At 42.1% G+C, this 18,372-nt stretch overlaps 2 protein-coding genes across 2 annotated transcripts in view; one reads left to right on the top strand and one right to left on the bottom strand.

The window, feature by feature from the left end:
- Positions 1 to 11,113, top strand: part of ube2o (ubiquitin-conjugating enzyme E2O) — a 37,588-nt gene extending 26,475 nt beyond the window's left edge. The window contains exons 13-23 of the mRNA XM_051384063.1: positions 161 to 273; positions 440 to 568; positions 1,654 to 1,743; positions 1,839 to 2,163; positions 2,989 to 3,353; positions 3,449 to 3,629; positions 4,452 to 4,588; positions 5,001 to 5,204; positions 5,709 to 5,766; positions 6,852 to 7,680; positions 8,063 to 11,113. Coding sequence (XP_051240023.1) covers positions 161 to 273; positions 440 to 568; positions 1,654 to 1,743; positions 1,839 to 2,163; positions 2,989 to 3,353; positions 3,449 to 3,629; positions 4,452 to 4,588; positions 5,001 to 5,204; positions 5,709 to 5,766; positions 6,852 to 7,680; positions 8,063 to 8,090 — 2,459 coding nt within the window. The 3' untranslated portion in view covers positions 8,091 to 11,113. The remainder of the gene's footprint in view (positions 1 to 160; positions 274 to 439; positions 569 to 1,653; positions 1,744 to 1,838; positions 2,164 to 2,988; positions 3,354 to 3,448; positions 3,630 to 4,451; positions 4,589 to 5,000; positions 5,205 to 5,708; positions 5,767 to 6,851; positions 7,681 to 8,062) is intronic.
- A 1,192-nt stretch (positions 11,114 to 12,305) lies between these two features.
- LOC127354277 (sphingosine kinase 1) overlaps positions 12,306 to 18,372 on the bottom strand; it is a 34,797-nt gene continuing 28,730 nt past the window's right edge. The window contains exon 5 of the mRNA XM_051384084.1: positions 12,306 to 16,670. Within this exon, the coding sequence (XP_051240044.1) occupies positions 15,782 to 16,670 (889 nt within the window). The 3' untranslated portion in view covers positions 12,306 to 15,781. The remainder of the gene's footprint in view (positions 16,671 to 18,372) is intronic.

Consider the following 18,372-nt stretch of genomic DNA (forward strand, 5'->3'; position numbering starts at 1 on the left):
GACTGAAAGTACAGAGATGTACTTTAAGGCTTTAATGTTTGAGCCAACTAAACTTTTCATTTTCTTGCAGACAAATACCCTTTAGGTGTTTGATTGAAATGTGTTCTGATCTCTAAACTGTGTAATTAGTGTGTGTGTGTGCGCGTGTGTGTTATCTCAGCTCAAGCCCTCCAGGACCCAGGAGTGTATGGCGTGATCCAGTCTGGTGATCACAAGGGCAGAACATGTGTCGTCAAGTGGATCAAACTGAACTCCTCCAGTGACGACGTGGAGGTCAGTCAGGAAAACAAGACTACAGTGTTGAAATGAAAAATAGATTGGTAGTATTACAGAGCGAGGGATACACTATTAGTAGACAGCCTTACGATGTGATAAGTGGCTACTTCAACTTTATGATAGAAACAAAATGGGCCTGGTATTCTTTCTTGCTTTAATCCAGGTTATCGGTTTGGAGGAGGATGTCAGCGTGTACGACATTGCGGATCACCCAGATTTCCACTTTCGCACCACAGACATCGTCATCAGAATATGGAACTCAGAGAATGGGCAGAACGACTGCGAAAATGAGGTGAGGACAATATCACCTGTCTGTCTTTCATACAAACTGCACTGAAGGTGTTCATATATTTAGTCTACCCTCCCTGACATAGATCAAATATAAAGAAACACCTCTCAGGGTAACACAGTACAGTTCAACAGCACCACAACTGCAGACCATGATTGTACACATCTCTGAACATTGTAACCTTTTATGAAGGTGGCATTTATTGCAGGACTGCATTAGTTTTAGCTAGGTGCACAGAATAAACTGGAAACTGAGTGTATAATATTTTGGTCTGCTGACAAAACCTCTCTGTTCAGGACACCCAGTGAGCTTTAATCTTGCACCACCACAAACTTCAGGGGCAAAATGTCAGCTCTGCCTACAAACTAATATAGTAGTTTAGTAGATTAAATATAATCCAACTGGTAAAGCACATTTATACCCCCATAGTAATGTACTCTCAAGGCCTTTTAGAGCAACCTTAAAGGTGTGTAACATTTAGGTCGATCTACTGGCAGAATGGAATATAATAGTATATTAATATAAATACATATGTTTTAATTTGTGTATAATATTTTGTTTTTGTTACCTTAGAATGAGCCATTTTTATCTACAGAGTGAGAGGGTCCTCTTCTACAGAGTCTGCCTTGTTGAACCGCAATGTTTCTACAGGAGCCCTGAGCGGACAAACCAAACACTGGCTATATAGGACTTTTGTGGTTTTTCACAAGTTGTCAAATGGCAAAAAAGTCAAATAGTTGCAATCTGCAACTTTACTGCTAGATGCCACTAAATCCCACACACTGATCCTTAAAGGACAAATACCGAATGTTTATTATTCTCCTGGTAAAGCTTTAAGAAAATCCAGTGCATCAGTATATTCCTTCCTTTATCTAACAGCATAATAAACACTGCTAGTGAGGCTTTGTTCTTTTAGTCAAGTCATGTCGATTTTATTTGTTTCCCACATTCCCAGATTTGCCTCAAGGGCTGTACAGTTTGTACAACACACAAAATCCTTAGAGGCTCTTAGACCCTTTTAGTCTTATTTTCATATTGTTTTGCCTGTTGTTGATAATGGTTGTAACTTTGCATCCTCCTTCCCTCAGACATCAGTCGGCCAGGTGTCCAGAGTGGATGTGAGCAGCAAAGTGGAGGTGGTGTGGGCAGATAACTCCATGACTATTGTCCTGCCACAGGTAAATCTTTCTCCTCGATGATATTGAATGTAATTTCTAATATTAGTAGTGAGACGTCTGTTGTTGATTGTCTCCTTATAATCACACGCACACAGCACCTCTACAACGTGGAGTCTGAGATCGAGGAGACAGACTACGACTCGGTGGAGGAGACCAGCAGCGTCCTGTCCACTGAGGAGTGGGAGGACGAGAGCGACAGCTGGGAGACGGATAATGGCCTCACCACTGAGGACGACAGCCATGTCAACAATGCAGATGCCACTGACACAGCGACCCCGACCCCCACGCCCACTGGCTCCACAACGTTCATCATCCCCCCTCAAGAGAGCAGCAAGGCCGGGGTCACTAGCCCCACTAAAGGAGTCCCTGGAGAGGAGGGAGAGGCGTCTGTGGCTGTGGCTAGTCCTGCTTCTGGAGGAGGTGGGGAGATAGTTTTGAAACATTTATTATATTTTTATTATATTCTATTATTGTTAGTGTCAGCATCATTGTGAAAAACATAAATCATTCTCCTTAAATCTTGCTTGTGTTAATAAAGTATTAGTTCTAGTAAAGTTTATCTTCAGGCAAGGCCATTTTATTTATATATCACAATTAATTAAACTCAAAGAATTTTGAATAAATAAAAGATCTTTGAAGTTGACTCTGGGTCATTACGATGTACACTGGCACTGTGATTCCTTTTGAGTCGACCTCACATTAACTGCCCTGCTGTTGTAAATACTCGTGTATTCATCAGCGGCAGAAAATTCTCAACATATATGTTGAATCAAAATTACAGAACACAGTTGGTTTAGGAAATTGCTCAGTTTCTTTTGATAAATTAGGTTACAGTGTGTAAGATTTAGTGGCTTCTAGTGGTGTAATTGCAGATAGCAACTCCTTCGCTTCAACCTCCCTTCGAAGTATGTTGAGATGAACTAGCTCAATGTTGATTTTGGGCTTTTGGTGGGATTTGCTGACAATAACAGAAATATAACTGTTATATGTTCAGTCTTGGTAAAATTGGTTTTCTGCATTGACTGAAGGTTTTTTTTTCTGGACAGGACCACGCTGACTAAAGGTGATCCTGAATTTGAAACCAAACCATAAATTTGTTTCATTACCAAAACAGTGCCCAGTGGGGATTCAAACATCAATCAATGCTTTCACATCCCAGAAAACATTCTACCTTTGTCCTAATTGACATATCTCTAATAATACTAGCAGTAGTTTGTTATTCACTTATAAATTACGCCTGCTTAGGAACCACTCCAGGAGCAGTCAATGGTGCGGAGAAGCCCTGTAAAGATGGTGCCTCTCGGGGCTTCAGGGAGTTGAAAGAGGCCTTGAAGATCCTGGAGAGCCTAAAGAATATGACTGTGGAGCAGCTCTGGACCGGCGGTTCCCCAACCTCCCCAACCTCCACCGAACCTGCTTCATCAACTCACGTAGCTACTTCTGTGACGCCTACGGCCCCCGAAAAACCGACCAAGGAGAAACGCTTCCTGGACGACATCAAGAAGCTGCAGGAGAACCTGAGGAAGACACTGGACAACGTGGCCATCGTGGAGGAGGAAAAGATGGAGGCCGTGGTGGAAGCAGGGGGGAGTGGAGGAGCAGGGACAGAAGTAAGTGTTAAATCCAAATGAATCAGTAGTAATTAAGTGCCACGTTTTGATATGTTTTGTCATTATGTCTTACCTGCTGGTCTGTTGCTGTTCAGGTAGAGAGAGCTGGAGAGGAAAAGCCCCAGCAGGAGCCGCAGACACCGGTGGGTGGACAAGAATGGCCCAGCGATTTCCTCAGTGACACACCAGTACTGTGCCAACAAAGTGGTGGCAAGCCTGGAGTCACCTTCACCAGTGCCAAGGGAGAGGTGTTCTCTGTGCTGGAGTGGGCACCAGGTGAGAAATAGGGATGCATGTAGAAGAAATGTAAACTCTTTTCCTCCTTGTTTCCTTCTCTTCCTCCTTCCATTATTTTAATTTTTCTGTCCATCTGTCCATCTATGTCTCCTTCTTCAAACCTTCCTTTAGTCTCATTTGGTTGTTTCATTTTCACCTTCCACTGTCTCTTCCTTCCTAAAAGTCTTTGGCAGTCTCTACTCTCAACTTTAATTGGATGAATGAAAACACAATCAACCAAACCAGATAAGTCATCTGAACTATACAGACATCCAGCTCCTCCCAAGACACCAGATTATCTGTGTTGTGCTGTACGAGCTGATATGAAAGAAGCACATACGACATGTACTGATTCTCATACATTTGAGGTGTTACGAAAATTAGTTTTTTGGAACTTTAAATCTTGTTGCGGTTTATGTTATCAACCTATCTGCCTTTAAACTGATACTTTATGGCTCAGCATGTGTTATATTGTGAAGATAGTTTTCACTCACTTTTCTCCATTACTATGACAGATGGTAGTTGCCTCCCATTTCCATTCTGTAATCACACTTGTCTATCACAAACACGCACATCCCTTTTACTCGATAAATTCCCTGCCCACACAGGCTAAGTTGTATTTGTAAACTTTCTATGTCTTTCTGTGTTGCTATCCATTTACCATCTGTTTGTTTTCTTTCTTTCTTTCTTTCTTTCTTTCTTTCTTTCTTTCTTTCTTTCTTTCTTTCTTTCTTTCTTTCTTTCTTTCTTTCTTTCTTTCTTTCTTTCTTTCTTTCTTTCTTTCTTTCTTTCTTTCTTTCTTTCTTTCTTTCTTTCTTTAAGACACACACTCATTTAAGAAAATGGAGTTTCAGCCAGCGGAGGCAAAGAAGTTCTTCAGCACAGTGAGGAAGGAAATGGCTCTACTAGCAACATCACTGCCGGACGGCATCATGGTCAAAACATTTGAAGATCGTATGGTGGGTTTCCTGTAGCTCATACGGTCTCAAATACGGGTCAATAATATTTTGATCTTGTGAGATGACGTCCAAGAATAATTTCAAAACCTGTAGTTGCATATATTTGCAGAAGTCATTTTGATTTAATTGCAGTGAAGATTTTAAAAGCTGTTACACATGCACAGAAATGCACATACACACACATTTCCAACCCGCTTTTGGTTGTAAAAGCGGGGCCAGAATTGAAACGGAGCATTAATATTTAAGATAGAATCTGCCAGTCCTGATGATCCTGTACTTCTTTATTCTCTTATCTGATTGTGTTCTCTGATAGTAACCTCAGTGCTACACATCAAACAGCCTCCTTTTAAATCTCACTGACTGCATACATCATAAAACATGTCATAAAGCTTTTTTGCCTTCTTCGACACAGGACCTGTTCTCAGCTCTGATCAAAGGGCCGACTCGTACGCCCTACGAGGACGGGCTGTTCCTGTTTGATATCCAGCTGCCAAACATCTACCCAGCTGTGCCGCCTCTGTTTCGCTACCTTTCGCAGTGCAGCGGCCGCCTCAATCCCAACCTGTACGATAACGGCAAGGTCTGCGTCAGTCTGCTGGGCACCTGGATAGGAAAGGTGAGTATTGTTTTACAGGTTTGTGCATGTACAGGTATGTTATCTCATTTAGATACAATAAAATACTACTGTGTTACAGTTTTGGGTCAAACTTACCTAAACCAGTTTAAACCTGCTCTTGTGACCCAGACTTGTTCCCAAATTATGATCAAGCTTCTCTAACAACATCAAAGAAATTGGAACGCTTAAGTTTTGTCAGTTTCACTGCTTTCATAATTCATGTTTCTGTTCCCTGTGTAGTAAATAGTAGGGTGCTGCACACAAAAGATTTGTCCAATAACTGATCTGGCTGGATTTGCTGCCAGTCACTGGTTTTATATCCTTGTTAACTGAATCTTTTCATCTGGGTTTCTCTGTATAATTGTGCTGAATATTTTTTTATAAATTAAAACAACATGAGATACAAACACTGTGCGATCTACAGCTCAGAGTATGTCAATTGTCAGTATAGAGAACTCTGGTCTGGTGCTGATTTATTATCTTTTGTGATCATATGATCCACAGGGCACTGAGAGATGGACCAGCAAGTCTAGTCTGCTTCAAGTCCTCATCTCCATACAAGGTTTGTGTGCTCTCTCTCACACATACACACACACTTCCCCTTCTCTTCTCTGCAGCACAAAATGTTTTATTTATGTGTTCATTTGCTCAGAAAGGCTCCAAGTACAGTGTCGCACACATTCATTCAACTTAATATGTCTGCCTCACACACGGACATTACACCTCTTCCATTAAACACATCTGCACTCTGGCCTGCCAGACAAATTGAGTCCAGATTTTGGTTGACTTTTTTTCTTGAACCAAATCAGTATCCGTTGGCTCAGAGTTAACACGCCTAAATGTGTCTAACTGTACAACGCAGTATCCATTGAATGTTTGCCATCTCCTTACCAGACTGTGGTTGAAATGTCCTCCACCACACAGTGAAATAAGCCCTCTCATCTGACACTCACAAACCAGGCTCTAAATGCTTCACTCAGTAGAGACTGAGGACTTTATCCTGACTTTTGTTGCTAAAACTGGGTGGAAACAAAAAAAAGAACCATTCCAAAGTCTTTTGGTTGGCGATGAGAAAAAGATGTGGAAACTTTGTGCTTGTAAACCCTGGTGTTGTATAACGTTGCTCGGGACGTCTATTTTCAATGTTTTGTGCTCGCTGTGTTACAAAGTGATTCGCAATATCTGCAGTTTTTTTCTCTAACAAGAGAATGGGGGGAGAGCATTGTTTCAGGTAAGGTACAATGACTAGTGATGTAAGTGTGGTTGTCATCAGCATAGAGATGATTGACTACGTAGAATTTTGTTAAGATGTGACATACAGGTAGAAAATAATGAGACTTTGGCACCAAACATTGTAGTTATATGTACATCAATATTTACAAAGTGATTATTTTGGTGCTGCCCTAGCATCCAGCAGGTTTTAATCTGATAGGCAAGTGGTAGGTTTTTATCACCTTTCAGCATCAATCAGATTTGATAATGTTTAAGTAGATCACTGAACACTTAAATTACTGATGTACAAACTTACAAACTTTTGTCTTGACTTTTGTTGTCTATATATGATGTATGAGTTTACCAGCCTGCCTTTTACAAAGAACTTGAATTCACATTTTTGCACATACTTTTTCACAATGTGTCTTTCTGCAGGCCTTATCCTCGTCAATGAGCCTTACTATAATGAGGCCGGCTTCGACAGTGACCGAGGTCTACAAGAAGGATATGAGAACAGCCGCTGCTATAATGAGATGGCCCTGATCAAGATGGTCCAGTCTATGACGCAGCTCCTCCAGAATCCTGTGGAGGTTTTCAAACAGGAAATCCAAGAGCACTTTGCTTCTAACGGCTGGCGGCTCGTCCACCGTCTGGATGTGTGGCTTGAGCTGAATGAAGGTGCTGAGAGGGGCCAGGCAGCACACACGTCCTCCAGGTCAAAAGACCGAGCTTCATCTGTGGAGCCTCTGGACGAGCAGTTGCCCCTGGGATTGGGGCCCGTGGCAGTGGCCCACAGCAGCCCCAGTAAGCCTGGGGAGGAGAGTGTCACAGGAGCAGGAGTTACCAGTATTATGGAGGAGGAGCTGGAGGATTCAGGGTTGAGTCCTTCCACTACAGCAGCCTCTCAGCAGGAGCTGAGCCAAAACTCAGACTGCGACAGCACCCAGGGGAGCGCCTCCCTGGGTGGTGAAAACAAGGGTGGCTCTACAGTCCCTGGCTCTGTAGTCCGTGGCGGGATGTCAGAATCGGGTTCAGCCACGGTTAGCGGAGGAGGGGTGGGCTCTACAGGAAGCCAGCCGGTGGTGCGACCAAAGAAACGGAGAAAGAGCTACCGGAGTTTCCTCCCAGAGGGCAGTGGCTACCCAGACATCGGCTTTCCACTCTTCCCGCTCTCTAAGGGGTTTGTGAAGAGTGTTCGAGGTGTGCTGCTGCAGTACCGAGCTGCGCTGGCCGCCGCTGGCATCACTGAGCACATAGAGGACAAGTAAGTGCCTCCTCGCCGTTCCCCAACTCACCTCTGCACTGTTCCCTGCTCTTTTCCTCCCTCTCTTTTACCTTTTCATCTGCCTCAAGCCGTAGAGAAGGAGCCATTATCTGTTGTCGGGGGGGACTACAATTTTCAATCTTCTGTACCCCTGTCCAGAGCTGCACTGTGCCCCCAGCACTGCCCACGTTTTTGTCCTTTACCTCCGTTTCCTAGTCTGTACTGCTCCTGCTGCCCCAAACTCCACATTGTACTGCTTTTTTCCCCCCATAATCCCCCCTCGATCAAACCGCGACTGCAGGAGAACAGCACCTTTTTGATCAGGATAAGTGAGCAGGTTCTGGTTTGGATACGACTTCATATTGTTTCTGTTCTCCCTCAGTGTCTCTACAGATGAGTGTGATGAATAAAGAGAGGTGGACCTCACATGCGCAGTTACACAAACCAACGGGCGCTACCCCGTCACATAGGAACCCTCATCTGTTCATGGACACAGGTAAACACACAGAGCTTTTTACTGGAGGCAGTCAGTTTCTCTTTTGGCCTCAGCAGGACTTCAGTGGAGGTGGTGTGGATGCAAAAAGGACTGAATGAGATGAAAAATCAGTGCCATGAACCCTCTTTCATCCTCCTCATCCACCTAGCCTCCAGCAGCATCCACCATATGGGCGGGGATTTGCTGGATAACCACTCTGCCGTCTCAATCAGCCTGAAAAAAGTAAAGCAGACTTGTGATCGTCGCTGCATTTTGGGACGAGGTGAAAGGTGGCTGGGTTCCATTGGGAAAAACTGCAAGGCCCAGCTCACCTGGCTGTTGGGCCAACTGCGGCTATCTGTAGCACTACTGATACTATCGCTGTACCATCCTGCACTACCACAAACGAATGGACAATCTGGTCTTGGAGAGGTGACACTATAAATATGCTGACCAGGAGGATTCTTTTTAAATAGAAATCACTGGTTGTACGCTTTCTGCCAAATTATATCTGTCCACAAACACACAAATATTCAAGTAGAACGTACTGAATGTCAGTAAAACTGCCAACCACAACAGCTTTGCCACTTCTTCCACTACACTTGCTGGTATTTTTCCTTCGCCAATCACTCGCACAGAACCACACAGCAAACATCGAGTGACAAAGTTTACATATGAATCACCTCTAGAGGTCAGACTGCTGTAGCTGTTTGGTGTGTAGAGAAGCCAGCCAGGCACAGGACGACTGTTAGGTGGCTCTATGTGAAGGTGTTTGTACTCTAGTCAAAGCTTAACACAGCTGCCGCCTCTATATACAAAAGTTCCATTCACTTTCTGTAGAATTTAGCAACGTTTTTTCGATCACCAAAATGAAACTTGTGCTTTGGTGTTTTGATGCATTTGAGGTTGTTTTACTCAGAGGCTAAACTGTACTTTCAGAGTGGAGCTTTACCCACAATGCTACACGTGGCCGTGACAGAGGTGAACCCACATCACTGCAAATGACACAATTATGATAAATGATAAGTAGAAAGAAAACATACAGCATCCATTCCGTCATCTCATGTCAACATGTTGCCTTACTTGAATTGTTCTTAATGATCTCAGACCATTGTGTACAGAGCTGCTTGTGTCATGCTTTAGACATTAACCTATACAGGCCTAGTCCTACTACACACGAAAAACCACTAAAACCCTGTTCCAGTGTTTTCCTCCTTTAATATTGCAGATCTCTGATCAGTTTCCCTCATTATCAGTTCTTAATCCTGAGCTTTTTGCACTGCGGCCATCGCTGTATTCAATTTTCTCCAAATTGCGAGTTTAGTAAGATCAGAATACAACCTACAGTATGTGTGATGCTGAAGGTTTGTTGGTACTATAATTATCTTGCTTGATTGTTATTATTTCCTGTAATTCCATGTTTTCCCCCGACTCAGCGTCTTATCCCACGAAGGCGACTGCTGACCCCACTGACGAGAGAAAAGTACAGCACACGGACAAAACTTTAGCTGATAGGACTTCTGTGTCTGTGATCTTCTTTTTCCTCTTTTTCGCTATCTGGCAAAAATCAAGGTTTTATTTACCAAGTTACCATAAAACTCTTTGATTTGCCGCTGATTGTGCTGTAATTAACTGTGAACGAAAGTCACCTTTGGGTCCAATCGTGCTTCCTGGGGAAATCAGAGCAGTCTTTGTTTACATCTTTTTAAAAAAACTGCATCCCACCTCTAACATAATGTTCTTTTTTTTTATTTCAAGACATTATGAATCTCAATGTAGTAATACTTATTCTGATTATAACACAGGTCAGACAAACTCCCCTGTGCTAGCTATAACCTGTGAAATAAACAAGAGAGCGTCGGCTGTCTGATATTTTACTTTAACAAAGAACCTTGATGCTGAAGAGTGTTTCTGAATGAGAGAGCACACTGTGCCATTGTGAAATATGAGTGATGGGAGAGGATAAAAACCATGAGCCAAGAGTTGCTGCGTTTTAAAGAGACATAAAGAGAAAAACAAAATGTAAGCTCCAAAGTGAGGGTATTTGTTTTCTTTGTCTTCCATTTTTTTCCCTACGACTCTTAAAAACTGGCATTCCTGTACCAGGTGTGGCAATCAGGCATCCATGACACTTTGTCCTCTTCCTGGATTTGACTCCACCGTCATTATTTCGCTGCCTTTAATGCTACAGAGGAGGGTGTGTCGTCTTCTTCGCCAGCTGCTGTAGCCTTGTTTGCTTTCTTGTCTCCCCTTTTTTTTTTTTTCCCTCTCCACATGCTGCTGTTTGTAAAATGTCACCTTTTGCAAATTCTTGGAAGCAGTGTGTTTGAAATGCTCAGTCTGAAGACATAAAGAATACACAAACACACAGCCTCACCAAGAGTTGAGAGGTGACATTATTGCTCCATCTTTCTCATTTCACAGTCGCAGAAACAGAAAATGTGAAGTTATCTCGCTAGAAACTAAAATCTGGCAGGATACCGAGCACACGATGCTATGTACAATTTTCTGTGTATGTGTATAATATTCAGATTTAAACCATTATTATTATTCTCATTATTATTATTATTACTACTGCGAAAAGTATGTTTTACAGCCAAAGCATGTAACATGTTGCTTTAAGCCTTGTGAATGGGCTACACACAAGACTTGACTGTACGATGTCTACATTTCCACAGTGGCCTGTTTATTGATATATTAAAAAGGAACTAATAAAGTTATGATTTGTAGCCTGATTCCCTCTGTACAGATGTGATGACTATATTGAAATATATAAATACACACAGTATATATTTAACACACACCTGAGTTCTAACAAGTCACGTGGATGCTTGGGGCATATATGTACAAAATGCTGAGTGTGTTATTGTACTTACGATTTCATTTTTTATTGGTTTACTTTTGTTGCGTTAAGACAAACTGTATAGTGATGTATTAAACTTTGCAAGCAGTACCATAGTAACATTGTGGCTTTTATTTATTTGGATCCCTGTTAGCTGTTGTATTAACTCAGGCTTTTCCTAAGGATGATTTTAAAGGATAAGTCTGGTGGTATTCTCTATTTTATTATCACCAAATAACACGAGAACACCAAAACCAAACAATTAATTAACAAGTAGGTCCTGTGCAGCCAAAGCTTGCTATTGTTTATTGCTTTCAGCCATAGAGCTCCAAAAATACAATAAAGAACCATGAACCCCAGTGTCGCACTGGGTGATATTCGTTCAGTATGATGAACAAAGCCACTTTGAGTCAGTCCCACGTTTGTCCTTCAGGTGTAAATACTCATTAGCGCACCAACTGTGTATTAATCCGCAGCTGAAAATGGTCCCAAACAAATACCCAGTTTTCTCCGGTTTGAGTAGATGTGCCAAAAACTGCAGTGACCAGCTGTTTCAGGAAATTACTGAGCCTTTTTAAAGATAAGCTACGTGTGTGTGTGTGTGCCTGCTGTTAAAGATTTATTTAGTAGGAACCAATGGGCGTGAGGAAGATGGGTAGACAAGGTGGGGAGGTCGAAGTATTGAGGCACAAACTAACACACTGTTGGCTTTGGTCGTTTCATGACATTTGTGGCAGTAAGAAGAATACAGAATAAAATGACCCTTTCACATGGCTGTTATTGTTCTTAGCAGTCATTTAGTTCAAATATAGAAATCCATTCTATGTCTGATACTATGCTTATGGGTGGATCCTGGTGATTGTTGTTAATGTTTATTTAAAAGGCTGTTTTATACATTAAGTATCTTCCCACATAGTCTGATCCAATATTTATTCATCATACAGCTGGATGGTGAATGTCCCACAGTAACCGGACATTAACATTTGTTTCAGTAGGATCGACAGCAGAGTAGTTTTGCCTGAAACCTGAATCACAGGTTTCCTTTTAATGATACAAACTATGTATGTCATCTCTTATATTTAGGCCAGTGTCAGAAAGTATATTTAGTACATTCGTCAACTTACACCTGATCTAAATATAGCCGGGGTTTGCACACAACCTTTCTTCACATTTTTAATCTCACAACATAACAGAGGAGACCCCTCTGAGGATTATACCTGTATTACGTTTAATGATAGACCAAATGATCGTAACAGCAGATAAATACTTTATATCTTAGTGTAAGAAGATGAAGTCACAATCACAGGCTGGTTGTTTGTCATATTTATTTTTCAATCAAAAACACTCCAGCAGAATGTTTGATTTGATAATAGAAAAATTACAGACATTTGTCTAATGGAAAAATAGATCTCTCTGTGGATAAAGAATCATTCAATCTTCAGTGTGCCAGGAAAAAATAAAATAAAATAAAAATTCCCTTCACATAAACATTTACACACAACAGTTGAGAAGCAGCAGGTAAAAAGACATAAACAGCAAATCAACAGTCAGACGAAGTGAGTTTCTTTCATCTGTCTTCAAGCTGCCGACAGAAGAATGTACATCAGGTCCTTCATCACTGCCAACTTTATCAGTCTGGTTTAACTTGTTTGGATTTCCAATCACACACCTGCAGACTGAAATTAGATTCAGGTATAAGTCGTTGCTCCAATTTCTTTTCCATAATGAACAGATGCTTAAGATCTCCCCAGTAACCGATGAACAGATGTCATGGTATCAATATCAACATTTAAAAGTTAAACTGTTGGGATGCATGTTCACAGAAAAGCTTTGTGCCACAATTACACTCTGGGGAGACGCCATAAATTAGTATTTTATCAAAGACAAAAGTTTTCTTCTGACATAATATTCAGTTTGTCTGTTTTCCTTCGAGTATCAGAGTTTTAAAAAAAAATGATTCTGATGAAAAAACCAGCCAGTAGCAAATGAGAAATCAGTGAATGCACCACTGTGTTCAAACCACCAGGAGGCAGCACAATCAAGGCACATCAAACAGAAGGACCACTGCATCACTCACAAGAAACCCCACTTTGCATAGAAATAAAAAAAAATGTATGAAAGTGGCCTGGGTCAGTAGCACTTTCTTTTTCAAGTCCATGTGTTTTGTCTCTTTACTTACTGGATAATTTCACATGATAAGGCCCCTAAAAATATTTCAAATAAAACAATCTCAGCAGCTCTCTATGGTTACACTTGGGTCACAAGCAGATACACTGGCTTCATGTTAAAGGAATCACAAGCCAAAATGGTTTGGAAACACTGTTGGAAGTACAGTGTGTCCACGTTTAACCACTCCCTGGCCTCAGGTTTTGGGGCTACAGACCACATTTGTCCCCTAAAACAACAGCAAGCATCTTCAAGTACTGTTGCCATTTTACATGTTTGTAGTTCGTCAGCTGAATTCCTGCTGCAATCCTTCATGAGTAAACAGAATTCAAGCCAACTGAATGAGAAATGAAATGACAGAAAATCAACCTTGACGTCCTGTGAAGGCTTCAAAACGGCATTAGCAACAAGCTTGTGCAAAAACACAGAAGAAATAACTGTCGGCCTTTATTATATTATATAGACGTGATTAAAAATGACAAAACTCTCGGTGGAAAAGTCCACAAATCGAGGCATCGACATCCAACCTTTCTTGTTGTTCGTGTTTAAAATGACAACCACAGTCAGATGTTACTTTTGTTGCACAGTGGATGTCACCGTCAGCCCCCGTCTTCCCCTCTTTCCTAATTCTACCGTTACTGTGTGCATTTGGCTTGAGGTGAAATAAACACATCCATCTCTCCTTCTCTCAGTGTCAGGACAGTTCACTAATGCTCCCAAATGATTTCTTGCGGTGAGGAGGAAGAATAAGGGCGCCCTGTCAGGAACACAACGCCGCCTACCTCATGAAGCATTTAACAAGTCGATATCTCCCCCTCTTCCTCCCTCCCTCCCCTTGTACTCCCTATACTCACCAGTGTGCTGTTTTAACCAGCTTTAACCAGCCTCTTTGTATCCAGATCAGCTTTTTGGAAAATAATGAAATGAAGATTCGGATCACAATTAAAATCCCATTAAATAATCTGAAATCCTGACTCATCTCTTCCTCTATGTGACTTAAAGCTCAATGGTAAGGACACCTAGGTGATGATCATTAATAAACCTCCCATAGGGACAGCCTTTGTTTGTATGTGTGTGTGTGTTTTTTTGAAAAGCAGCTGAGACCAGAGGCACACAGGCCTGGGACTGCAGTGCTTATAGCAGCAGATGGATGGAGGAAAGCGGAGAGGAAAGAAGAAGAATGGGATGGAAGGATGGAGGATGCAGCCAAAGAGGCACTAAAACACATCAGTCATCCGTCCTGAGAGCATAGCTGCAGGAGTCGCTCATCATATTTGGCTGTTTTTATCAGTCTGTAATGTTCAGCACATTCCACAAAGTGTTTTTCACAATTTAGGCGTAATAAACTTTCTTGCCTCTTCCTGTATCTACTTCAGTTAGTGATGGCTAAACTCAGTAATTAAGTTATTCACATGAATGGCGTAAATCAGCATTCAACAATTAAATAGAGCTGTTGGTAATACAAGATGCAACAAATGGGTGGATTAACGAGTCAGTTCACCCAAATTAAAAAAACAGTATTTTCTCTTTGACCTGTAGTGGTATCTCGATACCAATGACACGGTCAATGGTATTTTGTTTGTGGTGCAATAAATATAATCCACAGACCTCACTGTGACCAGTTTCCACAGAAGAGATAGTCCTGATATAAACTGCTGACAGTGACATCTGTTGACTTCAAGAATTCAAGTCTTTGGCCTTAATTGAGTGTTCGAGGCTCTCTCTGTTTCATAAACACTCACAAAGCCCGGTGACCTCTGTTAAAACCAGGGCAATGACAGCACCACAATGACAATCCCACTCACACACACACACACAGTCTCCAAACAGCGGAGCCGTGAAGGCATAAATCCAACCCTTTGCTGTTGCATAAGATGCTGTAATTCAGGTTAAAACGTGTCTGTATATTTGCGTTTGTGTTTTGTCTATAAATAATAATCCTACAGTAAGCACGGCATCATGGCTACGGAGACCCAAAGTGTTCAATATAAATAAATAGAGGCATGAAATTGCACATTTTTAAAGCTCAGCTCATTATTGTGAGATTTTATCCTGTTTTCTTTTTCACAATAACAGTTTATTGCACGTCATTTTTATTTTATTCCAGCAGTTTTTTTAACTTTCAAAATGTTTTTATTCCACAATACAATTTTAATTCTAATTTTAAGTTAAGTTTAAGTTAAGCATAAAAAATAGCTTGTTTCAGTTTTTTTTTTAATAAAGTCTGTTTGAGGCCAGAGTCAGTTATGTGACATTACAGCCTTTGTCACATGCCTTAGGTAATGCTCTGCATTAGGTTATTTCACAAATGAATGGTTTTACTATGTAGTTTGTCTCCATTTATTGATATGATTATTAATTTCATAATGTCTTACTCATTTATTCAATATTCAACACTTTGGGTCTCTGTACATCGCACCTGTCTGTCGTAATAGCCCAACCTACATTGAGTCATTTCCTCCTGAAACACAGGTACCTATGTACCGTTGTACAGGTAACAGTGAATGAGTCTTACATCCATTGATTTAGTTTTAAGATTTAAGACAGACAATGCTAAAAATGTCAGCAATAAACTATGTTTATTGGGCCTTTAACAGCAGAGCTGCTGGTGGTTCACTTCATCCAGAGATTAATCTGGCCAGGCCTCTGTGTACCTCTGCTTGCACCGGCCCATATTCCACCACTTCTCCATCTACTGTTATTATCCCTTTGGGCGAATATGGCTCCAACCTGAGTGCCCGCACCTTAGTGTACACCAGATGTTGACAGTTAGTAGCCAGATGTGCACCCTTCTCCATTGCTAGGAACAGCTTCAGCAGCGCGGTACGTGATATTCCCGCTTTAACGTAGAAAAGATGGATGACGCCGTCGGCCGCCGTGGCGCCCGGGGCTGCCATCAGGTCTTCCGCCAGGTGGGACTGGTACATGGCCAGCATGAGGACAAAGTCTTCCTCCTGCACCACCACCCAGTCGCTGGGCAGCGGCTGGTCCAGAGGGAGCAGCAGAGAATCTGGTGGGCCGGGGAGGGATTTGGTGGCGCTTCGAGAAGGCGTGCTCTCCGTCCTCCTCACTTTGAGGGAGTTGTTGGAGTGGCAGGAGTTGTGGAAGGTGTTCTCGCAGGGAGAGTCTCTGGACGGTCGACACAGCACAGAGGCTGGACCCAGGGAGGAGGCCTGATTGTTGCAGTGCAGCGTCACGTTATTTCTCAAACCCTCCTTGCTGTTGTAGTCCTCGGTGGCGGGCAGGTAAGCCAGCTTGCCCTTGTAGACGCGGAGAGAAGCCAGCCTGACCAGCGTGCCGACAGTGAACCGGGCAGCTCCGACGTGACGGTACTTCTCGCTCTCTATGTCCACATCCGCTACAAAGCCCCAGGCCAGCGACAGGAAGGAGAAGAGACGAGGGCTGGAGGAGAGGTGGATGGAGACCAGGTCCATACGGGACACGAGTCCTTTACAGAGCAGGAAACCACAGCTTACCAGAAGCTCCTCACTGGACACCGGCGAGGCTCTGGAGGAACGAAGGAGGACAGATCAGAGTTAGTCACAACAGGCGTTTAAACCCCCTTCATATCGCATTGTCAAGGGTCTCTCTTTCATGATCCACTTAGCTGTTCTGGAGCTTTCGATTATATGATGTGTAGTTTGTCATGTTGATGTTGAAATTTCCATTTTTCTGAGTACAAAAGTCATTAAAGTGTTTAGAAAAACTTTTCTATCACAACTCCATCTGCTGATGATGTGATCTGCTCAAAGGCTAACAGCTCCTACATGTGTTTTGTGGCAAGACTTTAAATAGATAGATAGATAGATAGATAGATAGATAGATAGATAGATAGATAGATAGATAGATAGATAGATAGATAGATAGATAGATGTTTTTGTTTATTCTGTTGTAGTGCATGTGAAGCTTGATTTCTAAAACAGAACAGCCACTACAGAACTGCAGGGTGTTTTTAGTGAATATTTCCGATCAAATGCACTTGAATGTGTGACAGGTTGTATTTACAGCTTCCAGGCTGCTTGTCTTTAAGGCTCTAATTAAATGGTCGAAGGTCGTGCCCATTTAGTTGGCAGAGATACACCATATCTGAATTGGACACCAGTTTAGGGCTTTAACAAATTCAATCTCTTTAATGAACATGTCAGAAAATAGTGAAATATGGCCGTCATAACTTCCTGCAAGGTAATTTTCTTTAAATAACCTATTTTGTCCAAATGACCAGCCCCAAGCCGAAAGATATTTAATGTACACTGTCCTCTAGAAGGAGACACAGTTAAGAATCTAGCTTCAAACATGAGAAGACACCAAAGTACAAACGGGATGGTGCACTTAATATTTTTGGGTTAAGAAGTGGGTCGAGGCTCGTGTGTGTTTTGGGGAGTGAGCTATAAGAGGAGCATTATACAATACTGGGGTAACTTTGACCCTATTGTGTAATTGTAAAAATACAGAAGAGAGAGAGGAGGTAGATGAGGAGGGTGGGGGTCCACGGAGCTATGAAGGGAGTGGGGTGAGTCGGAGGGGGGGAAACAGGGGACAGGGTTCAATAAACCAGGAGGATCAGGGACAAATCTTGGAGGTGGGACAGAATCAGCTTATGGGATTTCAGACATGACAGGGCAGTCAGACAACAAAGACAACCCCATCTGGGGGAACGGAGACAGGGGTGGAAGGTCATGATAACACCCCTTACACACACACACACACACACACACACACACACACACACACACAAACAGACACACAGATTTCCCTGCTGTTACCACCCGCAGCCAATTACAGTGAAGACTGGATGTCTCAGTGGAGTTCACTGTCAGTGGCCCTGCAGACATCTCCATATTCATCATCCTGAATCTATTCGCTGGTCTGACTATCCAAATAGTCTCATCTACATTTCCACGACTCTGTTTCTTTATAATCATTGTCTGTAAAAAGGTCAAGAAATGATACGATTTCCGACCGCAACCGACAAAGTAAATATACTCAGTACAATACTGACGTACGTGCACTTTACTCTCCATTTAATGCTACTTTAAACTTTAAACTTTTACTCCACTACATTGCAAAAGGAGCAAGATATATTATTTAGTATTTTTCAGATCACGATTGATAAAAACAAGACTAAGATCTACAGCCATGAGATATAAAGTGGTGTTTTAAGCGACAATGCTAACATGCTTATGTTACGCAGGTATAATGTTCAACATGT

This window comes from Dicentrarchus labrax, unplaced genomic scaffold, assembly GCF_905237075.1.
Source record: "Dicentrarchus labrax unplaced genomic scaffold, dlabrax2021, whole genome shotgun sequence".
Taxonomy (NCBI): domain Eukaryota; kingdom Metazoa; phylum Chordata; class Actinopteri; family Moronidae; genus Dicentrarchus; species Dicentrarchus labrax.